The 17,451-nt window shown below is 59.0% G+C and overlaps 3 protein-coding genes across 6 annotated transcripts; 1 reads left to right on the top strand and 2 right to left on the bottom strand.

Moving 5' to 3' along the window:
* The first annotated feature begins 7,189 nt into the window (after nucleotides 1-7,189).
* Nucleotides 7,190-11,087, top strand: MLST8 (MTOR associated protein, LST8 homolog). 2 transcript variants are annotated; one of them, XM_012441781.2, is made up of 9 exons: nucleotides 7,190-7,271; nucleotides 7,817-7,970; nucleotides 8,081-8,129; nucleotides 8,216-8,378; nucleotides 8,746-8,821; nucleotides 8,904-9,056; nucleotides 9,905-10,029; nucleotides 10,165-10,328; nucleotides 10,459-11,087. In XM_012441781.2, the coding sequence occupies exons 2-9, from the start codon at nucleotides 7,842-7,844 to the stop codon at nucleotides 10,575-10,577; spliced, it is 978 nt and encodes a 325-aa protein (XP_012297204.1). In that variant the 5' UTR covers nucleotides 7,190-7,271; nucleotides 7,817-7,841; the 3' UTR covers nucleotides 10,578-11,087. The 2 variants fall into 2 exon arrangements, with proteins under 2 accessions (XP_012297204.1, XP_012297202.1); XM_012441779.2 differs by having other exon boundaries at nucleotides 8,078-8,129.
* Nucleotides 10,939-13,594, bottom strand: BRICD5 (BRICHOS domain containing 5). Of its 3 annotated transcripts, XM_012441784.3 has the most exons (6): nucleotides 12,449-13,594; nucleotides 12,199-12,315; nucleotides 11,803-11,958; nucleotides 11,627-11,728; nucleotides 11,232-11,385; nucleotides 10,939-11,144 (listed from the first exon to the last, which is right to left on the bottom strand). In XM_012441784.3, exons 1-6 carry the CDS (start codon nucleotides 12,497-12,499, stop codon nucleotides 11,050-11,052), a joined length of 675 nt encoding a protein of 224 aa, XP_012297207.1. In that variant the 5' UTR covers nucleotides 12,500-13,594; the 3' UTR covers nucleotides 10,939-11,049. The 3 variants fall into 3 exon arrangements, with proteins under 3 accessions (XP_012297207.1, XP_064218408.1, XP_012297205.1); XM_064362338.1 differs by having other exon boundaries at nucleotides 11,627-11,958; nucleotides 12,199-13,594; XM_012441782.3 differs by lacking the exon at nucleotides 12,449-13,594 and having other exon boundaries at nucleotides 10,939-11,385; nucleotides 12,199-12,435.
* A 1,581-nt stretch (nucleotides 13,595-15,175) lies between these two features.
* PGP (phosphoglycolate phosphatase) lies at nucleotides 15,176-16,405 on the bottom strand. The gene is made up of 2 exons (XM_012441675.3): nucleotides 15,754-16,405; nucleotides 15,176-15,669 (listed from the first exon to the last, which is right to left on the bottom strand). The coding sequence occupies exons 1-2, from the start codon at nucleotides 16,403-16,405 to the stop codon at nucleotides 15,344-15,346; spliced, it is 978 nt and encodes a 325-aa protein (XP_012297098.3). The 3' UTR covers nucleotides 15,176-15,343.
* Nucleotides 16,406-17,451: the final 1,046 nt, after the last annotated feature.

Below are 17,451 nucleotides of genomic sequence, written 5' to 3'. Positions count from 1 at the left end.
TTGAGCAGGTCGAGGGATGGAGGAGGTCAGAGGGCAGAGACAGAGGTGACAGGGAGTGGGGTCCTGGTGTCCTGTCCGCAGCTGGCAGTTCCCTCTGTGGGATCTCCTGTTAGGTTTAGGTAGCAGCCCTCGGTCTTTCAGCACGTGCTGGGCTCCTGGAGGGTCCCCAAATGCTAGGGCCCTTCCTCATGCCCTTTCCAGCAACCAGTTGAGTACCTGCTGGGTGAGGCACTGTGCTGGTCGCCTCCTAGATGAGACTGGACTCACTGTCCCCATTTTACAGATGAATAAGCTGAGGCTCGAAGAAGCTAAGGGACTCACCTGGGGTCTCAGAGTCTTGAGGTTGTGAGTCTGGGCTGTGCACCCACACCTTTCGATGTGTCCTATTTGCCCTCTTAGTTGGTTTGTGACCATAAGCTGGTCACTTTGTCTTTCTTTTTTCTTTTTTACTGAGACAGGGTCTTGCTCTGTCGCCCAGGCTGGGGTGCAGTGGTGCCATCATAGCCCACTGCAGCCTCCGACCTTCCAGGCTCAAGCGATCCTCCTGCCTCAGCCTCCTGAGTAGCAGCTGGCTAATTTTTTTGATTTTTTTAGTAGAGATGAGGTCTCAGTATGTTACCTAGGCTGGTCTCGAACTCCTGGCCTCAAGCAGTCCTCCCACCTCAGCCTCCCAAAGCACTGGGATTACAGGCGTGAGCCACCACACCTGGCCCACTTTGCCTAAGTGTCTGTTTCCCTCCCTTAGCATGCTGCCTCCCCTTAGGTTAGTGGAGGATACATTGCAATGGTATCCACAAAGCACCTCAGGGCAGGACTGAGTAAGTGCTCACAAAAATGGCTGCTGTAGATATTGTGATATTCTTGGGTCTCTCTGCCTGGGAAGCAACTGTTTTATGCATCTTTGTATCAAGGTACCTCACTGTGAACAGCACATAGGAAGAACTACAACTAAAAATAAGATAGCTACTGGAGTTACTACTATTTTTATGTTTTGGCATGTTAAGGCAAACCACCCTGACCTGTGCTTACCATACAGAGGATCATGCACCAAGTATTCAAACATTTAAATGATGCAAATCAGGCCAGTAACCTGTTAAAAGTATGTTCTATTCTCCTACCCTAACTGTACCTTCATCATGACCGGAAAGCCCAAGTTCAAATGGAGAATTCTCAGATTCCTTGGGTGACGAGCTGGCCCCTGTTTGTAGCAACTCCGCCTATTCTCTGCTCAGCTCCAGCACTGTCCACATGCCACAAACAGGCACCTCCATGGTTGCTCCTGAGAGCTAGGGTGGGCACCTGCTCTGCAGCCCACCTTCAGGAGGACAGACTGGGCAGAGGGCTGTGTGGGTGCTGGGAGTGGGCTCGGGTCTGTTTGGGCAGGGAACTCCGGGATCCTAGGTGCTCAGAGTATGAGCTAGAATGGGGACCCAAGCTCCAGGTGGGTTCCTGCTCGGGACCTCAGAGATTCCTCACCCCATGGGGGTGGAGAGTGGCAGGAGGAGACCAGAGCCTTCTGCTGGGTGAGGCTGAAACCCAGGAGCGGCCGGGAAGCCTCAGATCTGTTACTGCAACCAGTGACCTTGGATGAGTCCCCCATGCTCGGCTGCCTCATCTGTGAAATGGGCCAGCAGCTCTGCCTGCAGCCTAGGGCTGATGAGAAAACAGATGTGCACATCTGCCTGGGGTCCCCGAAGCCTGGGGTTGGGGGAGGCTGGGCAGGCGGCTGCTCAGGCTGGGGGATGAGGATGCAGAGGCATGGGACTCCAGGAAGTCAGGCCTCTGAGGACGATCCTGGGAGAGGGTCGCTGAGCCAGCAGAATTGCTGAGGCTCAGCCTGGAATGGAGCTGGTGACAGCCTCACTGCAGCCTGGGCTGGCCTCCTTCCCAGATGCATGGTGTGCGTTCGCCAGCCCCGAAGCCCCTTCCTCCGCCCATCAGCTGTGTGTCTGCTCAGGGGCTCCCTGGTGGTCCCTTGAGCCCCCAAAGCCCTGGAATGGGCATGAGGAATGGGCTCTCCTGAGGCCTGTGCTGGCTGCTATGGCTCCTCTCATTCCTGCGATGCTGCCTCTGACCATCACGGAGGATTGGCCCCCAGGCACCACTGTCCCCGCCTCCTGCCCCACAGAAATGCAAAAGCCACTCAGACTGGGCTGGGGCCATGCCTGGTTTGTCAGCTTGCCCCAGGCTTGGAACACTTGCAGGCTCCCAGAGCTGCCCCTGCCCTCAGCCCCCTGGCACCGTCCAGAGGCTCCATAGAAAAGGCAATCAGTGCAGGGCCCTGAGACACGTGGGACCCCACGCACCTGGCTGAGCCTGCCTCAGCCCTAGCCCGTCTCCTGCTCTCTGCTCCCGGGTCTATGCTCCAGACGCTGCTGGGGTTCAAACGCGCTTCCTCTTCCAGCCATCCAAGCCCACACATTCGTCTCTACTCCACAAAGCTGCCTCAAGCCTGATATGGCGCCTGGCTAGCCAGCCCCTCTCTACGGCGAGAGAAAGATGAGGAAGACTATGGCATGCAGGGGCGACCTGGGGACTAGTCACCTTGTCAGAAGGGGCATGATCAGCTGCAGGTGGAGCACAGCAGGATGGGGCCCAGCCTAGAACGAAATCTAGGCTCCACTGCCTTCCAGCCCTGTGCGCTCCACATGCAATTCTGCATCTCTGAGCCTCGGTTTTCTCGTCTCCAAAATGAGGGCAATCCCTCCCTAGTGAAGTCATCGTGAGGACTCCATGCATAACGGAGGTAAAAAGCTCCTATTGCCCAGCAATTCCACTCCGAGTGTTTACCCAAGAGGTGCAAACACGTTCTCAGGCACTGGCACACAACCATTAATTCACAACCGCCAAAAAGGAGGAGACAGCCCAAATGTCCACCTCTGGACGAGGAGATACATAAAGTGTTCTCTAGTCATACACTGGAATATTACTCAGCCATAGAAAGATAATGTACTGGCTGGGCGTGGCGGCTCATGCCTGTAATCGCAGCACTTTGGGTGGTTACAGCTGTTACCTCTCACCTCGCAGCACAAAGGTGGGTGAATTGCTTCAGCCCAGGAGTTCAAGACCAGCCTGGGTAACAGTGGGACCCCTGTCTCTACAAAACAAACAAAAAGTTTTGTTTTTGTTTTTGTTTTTGAGATGGAGTCTCACTCTGTCGCCCAGGCTGGACTGCAGTGGCGCGATCTCAGCTCACTGCAACCTCTGCCTCCCGGGTTCAAACAATTTTCCTGTCTCGGCCTCCCTAGTAGCTGGGACTACAGTTGCAGGACACTACTCCCAGCTAATTTTTGTATTTTTAGTAGAGACAGGGTTTCACCATATTGGTCAGGCTGGTCTTGAACTCCTGACCTCAGGTGATCCACCCACCTCAGCCCCCTAAAGTGCTGGGATTACAGGTGTGAGCCACCATGCCAGGCCTACACCCAGCTAATTTTTAAAAAGTTTTTGCCCAGAGGAAGTCGTCTGCCATCTTGCCCAGGTTGGTCTTGAACTCCTGGGATCAAGTGATCCTCCCACCTGGGACTCCCAAAGTGCTGGGATTACAGGTGTGAGCTACCATGCCCAGCCAAAAGAAAATGTTACTAGAGATGCTGAAAACCAGTTTTGCAGGTAAGGGGTAGAGGGCAAAGCATCCCAGGCACAGTCAAGGGCTCAAAGGGGAGATTATGGTCGGGTACGGTGGCTGACACCTGTAATCCCAGCACTTTGGGAAGCGAAGGCAGGCAGAACCCGAGGTCAGGAGTTTGAGACAAGCCTGGCCAACATAGTAAAACTCCATCTCTACTAAAAATACAAAAAATTAGCTGGGCTTGGTGGCAGGCGCCTGTAATTCCAGGTACTCAGGAGGCTGAAGCAGGAGAATCACTTGAACCCAGGAGGCAGAGGTTGCAGTGAGCCAAGACTGAGCCATTGCACTCCAGCCTGGGCAACAAGAGTGAAACTCCATCTCAAAAAAAAAAAAGTCGGGGAGAACATGTTTCCTCTGGCCAAAGTAGAGGACCAATGCGGTATTAGTCTATTTTCATACTGCAATAAAGAACACGTGAGATTGGATAACTTATAAAGGAAAGAGGTTTAATTGACTCATAGTTCAGCATGGCTGGAGAGGCCTCAAGAAACTTACAATCATGGCAGAAGGCGAAGGGGAAGCAAGACACCTTCTTTTCAAGGCGGCAGGAAGGAAAAGTGGAGTGAAGTGGGAGGAACCCCTTGTAAAACCATCAGATCTCTTGAGAACTCACTCACTGTCATGAGAACAGCACAGGGGGCCCCCGCCCTCAAGATTCAGTTACCTCCACCTGGTCTCTCCCTTGACACATGGGGATTATGGGGATTACAATTCAAGATGAGACTTGGGTGGGGACACAAAGCCTCACACGGAGAGGAGATGGAAGCCACAGGGTGGGCCAGGGCCAGGTCCAGGAGTCTGGAGAGGGACGGGACCCCTAAAGGCTTCTAATGGGGTGACAGAAGTCATTCCTAGGTTTTGTTGTGCGTTTTTGTTTTGTTTAGAGAAAAGGTCTTGCTCTGTCACCCAGGCTGGAGTGCAGTGGTGCAATCAGAGCTCACTGCAGCCTCTAATTCCTGGCAAGTGATCCTTCCACCTCAGCCTCTCAAGTAGCTGGGACAACAGGCACGCAAGAAATTTTGACTTTCTTGGTAGAGCAGGGGTCTCACTGTATTGTCCAGGATGGTTTTGAACTCCTGGGCTCAAGTGATCCTCCTGCCTCAGCCTTCCAAAGTGCTGGGATTATAGGCATGAACCACTGTTCTGGGCCCAGACTGAAGTGTTTTTTTTTTTTTTTTGGAGACGGAGTTTCCCTCGTTACCCAGGCTGGAGTGCAATGGCACGATCTCGGCTCACCGCAACCTCCGCCTCCTGGGTTCAAGCAATTCTCCTGCCTCAGCCTCCTGAGTAGCTGGGACTACAGGTGTGCACCACCATGCCCAGATAATTTTTGTATTTTTTAGTAGAGATGGGGTTTCACCTTGTTGACCAGGATAGTCGCGATCTCTTGACCTCGTGATCCACCCGCCTCAGCCTCCCAAAGTGCTGGGATTATAGGCCTGAGTCACCGCGCCCGGCCCCCAGACTGAAGTTTTTAAAAGGCCATTCTGCACTGTCGAGGACAGTCTGGAAGGGGGCCAGAGTGGCTGGGGCAAGGGAGGAGGCTGTTATGGGGGCTATGGGGGTGAGCTAGAGCCAGGATAGTGGAAAGGAAGGTGGGTCACAGGTAAAATCGGCGGCGGAAGGGAAGGGCGAGGGAGGGGAGCTGTCGGATCTTGCCCAGCTGTGATACACAGTGGGCACTACCCACAGAAGGGTAGCAATGAGTTGTCTTGGCCATGGAAGGTGGTGGTGTCTTCGGGGCATTCTAGGGACAGTGTCCAACAGAGGGCTGAGGCCATCAGAGCTAGAGACAGGGTTGAAGGGGTCCAGCATCAGGGCAGCCGCGGAAACCTCGGAGCTAGCAGTCGCCAGCCCTCTGGGATCTCATGGGGTGCACAGAGGGAACTCTGGGGGGGCCCAGTCTTTGTGGGGAGGCAGGAAAAGAGATTAAATGCCAAGGGGCTAGGAGAAGGCAGCCTTTCAGGCATGGTGCTGCCAACCGTGGCGCAGATGTGTCAAGAATTGGGAGGAGGCCGGGTGTGGTGGCTCACACCTGTAATCCCAGCACTTTGGGAGGCTAAGGTGGGCAGATCACTTGAGGTCTGGAGTTTGAGACCAGCCCGGCCACCATGGTGAAACCCCATCTCTACTAAAAATTAAAAAATCAGCCTGGTATGGTGGCAGGTGCTCATAATCCCAGCTACTCAGGAGGCTGAGGCAGGAGAATCACTTGAACCTGGGAGGTGGAGGTTTTGCAGTGAGTTGAGATCCCACCACTGCACTCCAGCCTGGGCAACAAGAGCGAGACTCCGCCTCAAAACAAAACAAACAAACAAACAAAAAACAACTCCGGGTGCAGTGGCTCATGCCTGTAATCCCAACACTTTGGAAGGCCGAGGTGGGTGGAGCACGAGGTCAGGAGTTCAAGACCAGCCTGACCAACGTGGTGAAACCCATCTCTACTAAAACACAAAATTAGCTGGACGTGGTGGTGCATGCCTGTCCCTAGCTACTCAGGAGGCTGAAGCAGGAGAATCGCTTGAACATGGGAGGCAGAGGTGCAGTGAGCCAAGATCGTGCCACTGCACACTCCAGCCTGGGCAACAGAGCACGACTCCGTCTCAAAAAAAAAAGAAAAAAAAAAGAAAAAGAAAATGGGAGGAAAAGTATCCACTGGGATTTAGCAAAGTGAGATTGTCAGTGACCTTCAGGAATTTCCATTGGAGAGTTAGAGAGCTGGGGGTAAAAGGCAGATGACTAGGGCTGCAGAATGAGTGGGAGATGAAGACGTGGAGCTAGAAAAATGGTCAGGACCGCTATTGAAGAGTTTGGGATTGCTTTATGGTGTTTAAAGGCTAAGGGGCAGGAAGGAGAAGAGGTGAAGCTATAGAAAGGAAGGCTCCTGCGAACTAGGGCCTGGTCAAGGGACAAGATGCACCCCGTTTGCGGCCAGAGGAAGGGCTATAGCTGCGTCTGTAAGAGCAGTGGGAAAAAACATGTGGGAGCCTGTCTAAAGGGTGAGGGCACCGGCGTGGAGTGTACAGAGCTGGAATGAGGGCCTGTGGTTTTGAGGTGGACCCTGGGTTCAGTGTGACGTCCTGAGGGTCAGGCTGGGGCTGGGGCGCCAGATCTAGCAAGTAAAACTACAGGATGCCCAGTTAACTTTGAACTGTAGGTAAGCAAGTGAAAAAATTTTAGCATAAGTATTTCCCATGCAATGTCCGGGATGTACTTACACTAATATATATATATATTTGTTACTTATCTGAATTCAAGTCCTGTAATTTACAGCCAATCCTAGCCCAGCGTGGAGGAGTAGTGGGTCAGGGAGGGCACCGGAACGGCGCGACCCGACAGCCCGGGAAACGGGCAGCCGTGTCAGAGGGTCGAGTGCCCCGTGGGGAGGAGGCCGGGGAGAGAGCTGCGGCTTCTTTCCACGCCCCGCCGGGCCCGCCGCGACGCACGGAGACCGCTCAGGATTCGTCCCGGCGGGAACTCCCCGCCCTAGAACTTTGGTCTCGTCCTACCCACCCCCGCCCGCCCCATGGTCTCGCCCTAGGGAGCCATCGATAACTCTACGCTCAGGCGCGGCCTCGATCGACTCGCTCCGGCTCCCCTCGCCGTCCTGGACACGGTGGAGTGCGGAGCCGCCCGTAAGGTACGGAGGCCGCGACCCAGGGGCCGGGAACCAGCTGCTGGGTGGCTGGGAGAGCGCGGCCGGGAAAGCCAGCCAGCAGGACGGAGCAAGGGCGGTCGGCGGAGGACACGGGAGCTTAGGGGGTTCAGCCAGATAGCGCCCATTCCCATTAGGGCCCGCCGTCGGCCTGCTACGCATGCGCAGCCGCAGCGCTCCGCTTCCCCCGGCCCTCCCGCCGCCTTGCGCACGCGCGGCCCGCCCCTGCGGCAGAGTGGCGCGTGCGCGTGACTGCCCCCTGCCGGCTGCGATGGGGACGGCGCCCCCTCTGGCTGCGTGGGGCGGGGACGGAGCGTGCGCCCTGGAGCCCCCGAGTCGCCCGGAGCCGAGTGTCACGCGTGTCCCTGAACCTACCTTCGCTTGTTTTCCCATCTGTAAAGTGGGAATGATAAGCCCCATCCGGCAGCGCTCCGTGGGCCTGTAATCTGCTTAGCACAGAGGGTGTTCTCTTAAATACTGCATACCCCTCTCCTCTGCAGATGCTCTGACCTTTCACTCCTGCCTTTCAGCTCTAGGGCCCGTTCTGGCCACACCATGAACACCTCCCCAGGCACGGTGGGCAGTGACCCGGTCATCCTGGCCACTGCAGGCTACGACCACACAGTGCGGTTCTGGCAGGCCCACAGCGGCATCTGCACCCGGACTGTCCAGCACCAAGACTCTGTATCCTCCACCCGGGGCGGGCAGCATGGCGCTGTGGGGGTGCCTCGTGTGGGGACAACAGCCTGGCCCCAGGGCTGCTCTCCCGTCATCCTCCTTAACAGTCCTAGCAGGTGAATGCCTTGGAGATCACACCAGACCGCAGCATGATTGCTGCTGCAGGTATCTGTGACCCTTGACCTCTAACCCCTGACCTCTGGCCGGTCGACCTAAGCACAGCCAAGCTTCAGTTCAGCCTATGTCCTTAGGTTACCAGCACATCCGCATGTACGATCTCAACTCCAATAACCCCAACCCCATTATCAGCTATGATGGTGTCAACAAGAACATCGCATCTGTGGGCTTCCATGAAGACGGCCGCTGGATGTACACGGGCGGCGAGGACTGCACAGCCAGGATCTGGGACCTCAGGTGTGGCGGGGAGGGGTCTGCTGCCTGGGGCTGGGGTGGGCCGCTCCTGGGAGACGTTTTTAGGTTGGGTTCTTTCCAAGCAGAGGCTGAGTCAGGGAGCTTCCTGTGGGCGACTTACTGAAGTGAGGACAGGGGAGCGAATTGCATCAAATCGCGAGTCTTGCCTTGAGCCTGGAGCCTACGCGTTATACCCCTTCTGCCAGGACTGGCTTAGGCTCCTCTCTGGAGCGGAGGGCCCTGCATCCCAAGTATTTCCCGAGAGGCGGGTCCCGTCAGTAGAGGGAGGGGAGGAATGGCCAGGCCGAGGCCATCTGGGTGGGGCACCAACAAGCCCAGACGATCAGCGCGTGCCCGGCCCGGCCCGCAGGTCCCGGAACCTGCAGTGCCAGCGGATCTTCCAGGTGAACGCGCCCATTAACTGTGTGTGCCTGCACCCCAACCAGGTGAGGAGGGCTCATGGGGCTGGGCACCCTGGGACTTGGGAGAGCCAGGCTTGGGCCCTGCCTCACCTCCCTTGTACCTCAGGCAGAGCTCATCGTGGGCGACCAGAGCGGGGCTATCCACATCTGGGACTTGAAAACAGACCACAACGAGCAGCTCATCCCTGAGCCTGAGGTCTCCATCACGTCTGCCCACATCGACCCTGACGCCAGCTACATGGCAGCCGTCAATAGCACCGTGAGTCCTGGTGGCAGGCGCTGGGTGGGGGCAGCTTGGCATTCAGCCCTCAGCCTCTGCAGGTGGGCTTATTCCTGGATGTCCCTTAGTGGCCCCCTTCTGCTTCCTCCATCCCGGGCGCTAACGCCCACCCTGCCAGCAAAGCCAGAAGTCCCGATGCCTTATCCACGTCTGCAGCTCCGTCACTGTGGTTTCTGGAGTCTCTCCCAAGTCGGTCCACTTTCTTCTTTTCTCCCTGTTGCCTCCTGGTTCCACTCACCCTCGTCTCCCATGACAGCTGACACATTCTCCGAGGCTTCCTTACTTCCTCCCTGACGTCCCCCGGCCCTGACCTATTCTCCCTTGGACGCTTCTAGTGGTGCCTGGTCAGTACCGGCCAGGTGGTGTCGTTCCCCTGTGGAGACCCAGGGCTGCTGGCCTCGCCCGTAGGCTGCCATGGGTGGCCCCTGCTCTCCTCTCCAGCCTCATTTTTTTCCATTAACTCTATTTAATCCCAGTGCCTCGCTTGTCCCTCGTCCCCGGACTTCCCTTCTCCCAGCCTTGGTCATGCTGTCCCTCTAGCTGGTGCCCTTCTCCCGGGTACTCCCATTGGCCAGGGGCATTCTCCAGAAAGGATAATTTGAGTCCTTGGCCAGGCATGGCCTCCTGCTCTTAGCTTGCCGGCTGTGGCTCTTGGTTGGGGCCAGACTTCCCAGGTGCCTCCAGCAGGCAGGTCTGGAGGGGCCTGCCTGTCCCTGACCCAGGGTCCCCATGCACAGTTGGCCCCCAGTGTTGGGCCTCAAGGGCATCCTTCCCTGTATCTCAGACCTGAGTCCTCGGGCCACTGGTGACAGTCCTCCTGCCTTTAGGGAAACTGCTATGTCTGGAATCTGACGGGGGGCATTGGTGACGAGGTGACCCAGCTCATCCCCAAGACCAAGATCCCTGCCCACACTCGCTACGCCCTGCAGTGCCGCTTCAGCCCCGACTCCACGTGTGTGCGGGGCCTGCTGGCCCGGGAGGGGGCCTGCCTGGGCTGGGGGCTGGATAGGGGAGGGGCTGCTGGGTGCATGTCAGGGGCTGCAGAGTGGAGTGGCTGCTGCTAGACACACCCCACCCCCACCCCCAGGCTCCTCGCCACCTGCTCAGCTGATCAGACGTGCAAGATCTGGAGGACGTCCAACTTCTCCCTGATGACAGAGCTGAGCATCAAGAGTGGCAACCCTGGGGAGTCCTCCCGCGGCTGGATGTGGGGCTGTGCCTTCTCAGGGGACTCCCAGTACATCGTCACTGGTGAGCTCCGCCCCAGCCTCCCCCGTCCCTGGCCTCCAGAGCCAGCCCACCTAGGCTGCTGCTCCCCCTCTGCTCGGGCTCTGCCCAGCCTGCACCTGTGCTCTGAGCCCTGCCCATCCTCCTCCTCCAGCTTCTTCAGACAACCTGGCCCGGCTCTGGTGTGTGGAGACTGGAGAGATCAAGAGAGAGTATGGCGGCCACCAGAAGGCTGTCGTCTGCCTGGCCTTCAACGACAGTGTGCTGGGCTAGCCTGTGCCCCCTCGGGTCTGCCTGGTTCAGGTGGTGGCAATTGGAGGGACCCATGCAGCACCCAGGTCACAGAGGGGCCTACGGCCGGCCTGTGCCAGCTGGACCTGACAGCCCCGTGTGGCTCCTCGACCTGCCGGGCCAGGCCTCTCAGCCCCCAGTTGCTTATCCGGATGTGACAGCTCAGGGTGACACAAGCCGGGGTGCACACTCCTAGACTGGGCTAGCCTGCATTCCCTAGGAATGTCGGCCCAGGGCTTGAAGCTGTGGAGGCATCTGAGGCTGGTGCCACTCCCAACCCAGTGCGCTCTGTCCCCTCCCTGCCCGAGTTTCAGGATCTCAGGCCACAGAGAACACCACCACGGCCAGGTGGAAGGGTTTATTCGTCCCCGCCGGCAGCTGTCCTCCCTGGTGCGGGTGATCTGGCCAGCCCGCTGGACTGGGGACTAGGGCTGGGCTTGGCCAGTTCAGGGGCTCAGTCTGGGAGGTAATAAAAGCAGACCGACACGCAGATGTTGCTTGGGAAGCAGATGTCAATGCAGAGATAGATGAGCCGCTGCCTCTGGGGCCCTGTGGTGAGGGCTCCGTGAATCCCCAAGGGCTCTGCCCCCAGCTCCCCCGTGGGCCCGGCCTCCCCATGCAGCAACCCCAACTCACCCTCCACTCGCTGGGCCCAGTAGATGGGGGTCCTTGCGCACAGGTGCTGCACCAAAGCGCCCACCTGGGTGGGGTCCACCTCATGGCTCCCCAGCACTGCCAGCAGCTCCTGGGTGTGGTGGGTGTCCTGGCTGGGGCCCTGAGTCCCTTGGGCCTGCTGAGAAGACTCTGGTGGGCCATGGGAGGGGACTCCTCCCTGCTCCTGGCTGGGCGGGGCGGGCCCCTCCCAACCCCAGTGATGGCCCCACCCTTGGCTCTTGTCAGCAGCCTGTGCTCAGGGAGGAGAGAGCTTCCTGTTCCCTGAAACCAGAGCCCCAGCCTGCCCTGTGCTGGGCTGCACACAGGACCCTTTGTCTGGCTCCTGGCTGGGGGCTGTGCCCAGCAGGATGGCTCACCTTGGAGGTATCCACCAGCAGCCGCAGGGTCTCCCGATCACTGTCCCCCATCAGGCGGAGGAAGCAGGCGTGATGCTCCTCAGGGCGGTAACAGATGCAGTCCTGGGGAGGCAGGGGGGTGAGGCAGGGCCACCCTGACTGACACCTGGGAGGGCAATCACTCCCTGCCCACTCACGCTCTGTCCGTCGAACAGCACCACCCAGCTGTGGTTGCTCTGAGGTGGGGTCACTGTGATGGTTGCCGCATTCTGGGCCACGTCCACCAGAATGGTTTGGTTGGGCCTGGGCACGTGGGGGCTCGGGAGGGTCATTCGCAGCGTCTGCAGCCGTGGCTAGCAGTGGAGTTGAGAGTTCAGCTGGGTAGCTGTGCAACTCCAGCACAGCCCCCAGCTCTGGGCTCAGGATTCTGACATCCCTGAGTGGCCCTTCTGCCCCTTGGTCCTCCAGCCATCTGCTCCAAGGCAGCCATATCACTGCCGGCTCTGCACTGTGGCTCTGCTGGAGGCTGGGATATGCCAGCTTCCCCTCCTGCTTCCCACTGTCCATGACCCTGGTCTCGAGGAGGGGCTTACCTTGGGAGGGCCCTGAGTGAAGCCAAGAAGCCCTCCAGCCACAGCCCCCGCAGCTAGCACCAGCAGCAGCAGCAGGCCCGCGGCTCTCCAGCCCCCACAGCAGGGCTTGGTCTTCACCTGGGCACGCATCAGGGTCAGAGGGGTCATGGGGGTTAGAGACCAGGGAGCAAGTGGGCTGGGGAAGGGAGAGGCTGGGTGGCCGGGGGCATCCCCTGAGTCCTTGCTGCAGGAGTGATGGGAGGCCACTCACCCCTGCAGGCCCAGGTTCGGGGCGCTCCGTGCAGCAGCTTGCTGGCTCCATGCTGCAGCCCCTGCTCACAATGCGCCGATTGTCTGCGCCCCTTGTCTGCAACCTTGGCCAGGGAAACCTCAGGACGCCTCCCCTCCTGACCCCACGCCTCCCCCTCAGCTCCGGATCTGATATCCGGGTCAGAGCCAGGACAGTCCCCTCCTCCCACCTGGGGGATACCCGTCACCAGGCCTGGCTCCAGACACCTGGCCTGCACAGACTGGAGATCAGGGTCTGGGAAGCATAGAGCTTGGCTGCGTGCAAATCCAGTCCAGATGACCAACTGGAGGGCAGCGCGGGCCCAGCCAGGGTGACTCGCTAAGTGTGGCTGGGGTGGATTTTCTTTTCCTAAAGTGGTCTGAGTCTCTCAGGTTACCCTCGACTCCCCAGTGCTCAGGGCATAGGCCCTGGCACTGCACGAGCTGTCAATAAATCCTGGTTCAATGAATGACTCATATGGGACTGTGCACCCCCAGCTGCTTCCCAGCCCCCCAGTGTAAGATGGGGCCAAATGGCATCCCACAGAGTACATGCCCAAGACCAGGGGTTCCTGAAGGCTGGAGTGTGGATAGGCAGCCTACTGGAGCCTGTGCTCCCTGGGATGGTCAGGCCAGCCTAGCATGACTTTGAGATGGAGTTTCACAGTGTCCCCCGGGTTGGAGTACAGTGGCGCCATCTTGGCTCACTGCAACCTCCGCCTCCCGGATTCAAGTGATTCTTCTGCCTCAGTCTCCCAAGTAGCTGGGATTACAGGTGCCCAACACCACACCTGGTTAATTTTTGTATTTTTAGGAAAGACCAGGTTTCACCACGTTGGTCAGGCTGGCCTCGAATGTCTGACCTCAAGTGATCTGCCTGCCTCAGCCTCCCAAAGTGCTGGGATTACAGGCGCGAGCCACGACACCCAGCTCAGCCGAACTTGTTTCTAACTCAGCTCTGCTCCCTGCCCTGGGCAATGTGACATAGCAGCCAATGTGTGCCCATGAGCCCCACCAGCTTCACTCCAACACCCTTTCCTTCCTTAGTTTCCCTCATTCTCCAGAACGCGTTCCTCTGAACCAGGCTGGGAGTGGGCAGTTGGCATTCCCGCTGTAGAGTTGGAACCCCAGCCACCCATCTACTTTGAGTCCTCCCACCTGCAGTGAGACAGCAGCGCCCAGGGCCAAAGCAAGTCGAGAGCAAGGACACCTGAGCCAGTGTGGGTTTGAGAGTTTAATCTGCGCTCCGGGGCACACAGTGCCACTGCCCCTCATGGGCTGGAGACAGGGTGCAAGGGACTCCCAGCCCCCACACGGCAAGAGGGAGGCATCGCAGCAGCTGCATCTGCCACGTGCTCCTAGCATGACTACGCCCTGCCAGGCCAGACCCAGCTGGAACTGAGCTCACCGAGCCAGCATCAGTGCCACCAGCTTTGTGGGCACAGCCACCCTCATGCTGCCCTGCGGCACCCTCTGAACCTGACATCCCCGGTCTGGGAGGTGCTGAAGGCTCAGAACACCCCTTATTGCTCTGAGAAGTCTTCATGACCAAGTGGAATGTTGTGTGGCCAGGAGAGAAGCCACCAGGTGCAGGGCAAGGCGCCGGTAGGGAGCCAGCCAGAAGGTGCAGTGTCCTGGGCTGGCCCTGCTGAGTCTGCTGTCAGGCCTGTGAAAGGTCAGCAGAGCCACGGAGCAGGCAGGAGAGGCCAGAGCCCTACTTAGAACCTTGGCGAGCTGGTGGCCCTGCCAAATCCTCCTGCTGGCCACTGACAAGGGAATCCAGGGCAAGGCATGTGACCTCCTGGGCCACCAGCCTCCAACCCCTATTTCAACCTAGGGAATGGAAGGACAGGAAGAGACTGGATGCTTTGTAAAGGACTTCCTGTTCTTGGGGACACCACTCTCCTCCCCCTCCCAGAGCCCCGGATGACAGGCATTCCTTGGCCAACATGCTTTAGCCGGACTGCTGGCTGCAGGGCATAAAGGCTTCTTCACTGGGATTTTCCCTATGAGATAGAGCACAGCTATTAACACACTTAACATTCAAATCCATTGCCTGACACAGTTGTTCAAAGTTAAACTGTTTGGTAGCAGCACTGCTCTGAGCTCCCTGCACTGCAGCCTCGGAGTTGAGCGAAGGCGTCCCCGGCCTTGCGGCTGCTCAGTCCAAGTCACCTGGGTTTAAACGCACACTCGAGACAGCTGAGGTTTAGCTGGGCTGCGTTTACAGAACTGGGCAGCTGTGTGTGAGGAGCAGCAGCCCTGGGTATCTGAAACGGAACAGACACTCAATTGTGACATCAGAGTGGTTTTCAAGGAAGCAGGGGAGGCGGAAGGGTGGTGAGGGCAGCACTTTGCACCCAAGGGCAAGGAGATGGCACCTGGGAGCAGCTCCCTCCTCCATCCCCAACCTGCTGGGAGGCAGAGGGACACAGAAGGCTCCGCTGGACTGTCAGTCACACTGATGGGGCCTTGTCCACAAAAGCCTCTTCCAGCAGAATAATCAGTCCCTCCGCCCCTGGATCCCTGAATGAGTTTTTCAATAAAGTATAGGACACACACCCCTAGAACCGCCTCAGGCCCCGGATACCTGAATCCCAGACAGGTGCTTAGCCTGCCCCTGCCAACCCCGCCCAAGGCCCAGAACCCACCCCACAATGCCTTCCAAGCCTAAAAGTGCAACTTCAATGACAAGCATCTGTAAACAAAATCGTCCCCCAAACGTTTACTTACAAGGTTAACAATGAATGCCTTTGATTAACTCCAGTTACACTCTTTGAAGCCACCTGGCCGAGAAGATGTTTAAGCCCCACCTATTACTTTGGGTAACTAATTTTCAATTTTTTTTTTTATTCTGGAGATTAAAGACACTCAATCTTTAACCTTGAAGGGCGGGCAAAAGGTCGGCTATGCTGTCAACATAGAAGTCAGGGACCATTTTCTTCTTAGATACGCATTCACTTTCCTGATTACTCTTCACATCTCCTAGAGTGGAGACTCCGGTGAGGGTCAGAATGGTCTTGAGGCCACAGGTGACGCCCAGGAGGATGTCTGTGTCCAGGCGGTCTCCCACCATGACGGTGCGCTCGGGGTTGATGCCGTATTCCTGGGACACGCAGTCGAAGATGAAGCGGCTGGGCTTCCCGATGATGTCGGCCTGGCGCTGGGCGGCCATCTCCACGGCTCGGACCAGACAGCCAGTACCTGCGGGGCACAGGGGACCCGGTCAGAGGGCGGGGAGGGGGCCCGGGGCCCGCCCCCCAGCCTCCCGCCCCGGGGCGCACGGACCCGCGATGAAGCGGCCGTTCTCTAGCGGTAGCCGGTTGTCCATGTTGGTGCCCACGAGCAGGCAGCCGGGCTGCTGCAGGTAGCGCAGGGCTTTGGTGAGCTTCATGTAGCTGAAGTGCGGGTCAAAGCCCACCACCACCGCGCGCACGTCGGGCTCCAGCGGCGCGTGCAGCCAGTCGCCGGGACCCTCGCCCTGCAGCGGCTCGGGCCCGACGCCCACGCAGGCGACGCCCACGGCCTCCAGCTCCGCGGCCAGTGCCGGGCTGCCCAGCACGTAGGCCTTGGGCGCGGGCGCACCAGCCAGGCGCTGGCGCAGGTAGAGCGCGGTGCAGTAGGCGGTGCCGAAGACCTCCTGGCCGGCGCCGGGCCCAGCCGGGCCGCCGAAGCCCAGGCGCCGCAGCTTCTCGGCGTAGGCCGCGCGGGTCTTGCTGCTGTTGTTGGTTATGAAGCCCAGGCGCTTGCCGCGGGCACGGAGCGCCCGCAGGGCCTCAGGCGCGCCGGGCACGGCCGTCTCCCCGCGCCATAGCACCCCGTCGCAGTCAAACAGCAGCGTGTCCACGTCGGCCAGCAGCGCCTGGGCCCGCTCGGCACTCAGCCGCACGCAGCGGGCGTCGTCGCCATCGGCCGCCGCCGCCGCCGCCATGGCCGCCATGGCCGCCACCGGCCGCCGCCGCCGCCGCCGGCCGCTCCTTGCAGCCGCCCGCCGCGGTGCCCTCCCCGCCCCCGGGGCGCTCATTGGCCCCGCGTCTCGCGCCCGCCGCCCATTGGCCGTCGCCTTCGCCAATCCGCCCCCGCTTCCCGCGGGCTGCGGGAGATCAGCGCCAACTGGCGCGGCCCGGCGCGGGGAGGCGGGCGACCATTGGCTGCCGGGCTCGGGGCGCCTCGGTGATTGGTTGGCAGGACGCCAACCGGCATTCGGAGTGGAGGGCTCGCTGCGGAAATGCGGCCGAGGGGAGGGTGGCGCAGGCGCACGGCCGCGCTGTTTCCCAGCGGCCGCGGGGTCTTGCGCCCATTGGGAGCCAGTGGTCAGCCTAGGTGAGGAGACCCTTCACGGAGTGACCCGGGCCCGGCCGGCTGCCTATTCGCCGGCCTCTCTCGCGGGTCCGGGCAGGGCTCCCTCAGGAGCGCGGCGGGAGGGTCCGGGGTCGCAGGGGACGCGTTTCGGACAGCGGGCCAGCAAGTGGGTCGTTTACCAGCCAGTCCGGGAAGTCAGCCCGGGACTCCCTCCTCCGCAAGGCTGCGTGCTCGCCTCAGTCCTTTGCAAAAACACGTTCCCCGTGCCTCGGAGGTCACACAGACCAGAGCCATTACTAGGCAGTGGGGTTAGGGTCTAAAGACACTGCCTAGAACCTGGTACTCAGAGTTTGCTCACCATCATCGTCACCAGTTATTAGGTATTTACTTTAATTGAGGCTTACAGTAAAGGGCATGAAAACTGTGAAGCTCGATGGAAGTTTTACATTTTTACATGTATATACATTTCGAGACACGGTCTCATTTTATCTCCCAAGGCTGGGGTTCAGTGGCTGGATCACAGCTCTCTGCAGCCTTGACCTGCCAGGCTGATGTGATGCTCCTATCTCAGCCTCCCCGAAGTAGCTGGCACCAGAGGTGTGTGCCACCATGCCCGACTAATTTTTTTATTTTATCAGAGTGCCCAAGCTGAAGTGCAGTAGCACAGTCTTGGCTCACTGCAAC

This window comes from Aotus nancymaae, unplaced genomic scaffold (assembly GCF_030222135.1).
Source record: "Aotus nancymaae isolate 86718 unplaced genomic scaffold, 86718_ANA_hifiasm-v0.15.2.pri h1tg000049l, whole genome shotgun sequence".
NCBI classification, from domain to species: Eukaryota; Metazoa; Chordata; class Mammalia; order Primates; family Aotidae; genus Aotus; species Aotus nancymaae.
The sequence above is the reverse complement of the archived record's forward strand: the minus strand, read 5'-3'. Positions and strand labels throughout refer to the sequence as shown.

Coding starts and splice junctions, on each gene's coding strand:
- MLST8 (XM_012441779.2), top strand. CDS start 7,842: ATGAACACCTCCCCAGGCACGGTGGGCAGTGACCCGGTCATCCTGGCC. Junction 8,822..8,903: donor TGTGCCTGCACCCCAACCAG/GTGAGGAGGGCT, acceptor CTTGTACCTCAG/GCAGAGCTCATCGTGGGCGA. Junction 9,057..9,904: donor TGGCAGCCGTCAATAGCACC/GTGAGTCCTGGT, acceptor TCCTGCCTTTAG/GGAAACTGCTATGTCTGGAA.
- BRICD5 (XM_064362338.1), bottom strand. CDS start 12,499: ATGGAGCCAGCAAGCTGCTGCACGGAGCGCCCCGAACCTGGGCCTGCA. Junction 11,959..12,198: donor TCACTCAGGGCCCTCCCAAG/GTAAGCCCCTCC, acceptor CTCCACTGCTAG/CCACGGCTGCAGACGCTGCG. Junction 11,386..11,626: donor TGCTGGTGGATACCTCCAAG/GTGAGCCATCCT, acceptor TCTTCTCAGCAG/GCCCAAGGGACTCAGGGCCC.
- PGP (XM_012441675.3), bottom strand. CDS start 16,405: ATGGCGGCCATGGCGGCGGCGGCGGCGGCCGATGGCGACGACGCCCGC. Junction 15,670..15,753: donor GAACGGCCGCTTCATCGCGG/GTCCGTGCGCCC, acceptor TGTGCCCCGCAG/GTACTGGCTGTCTGGTCCGA.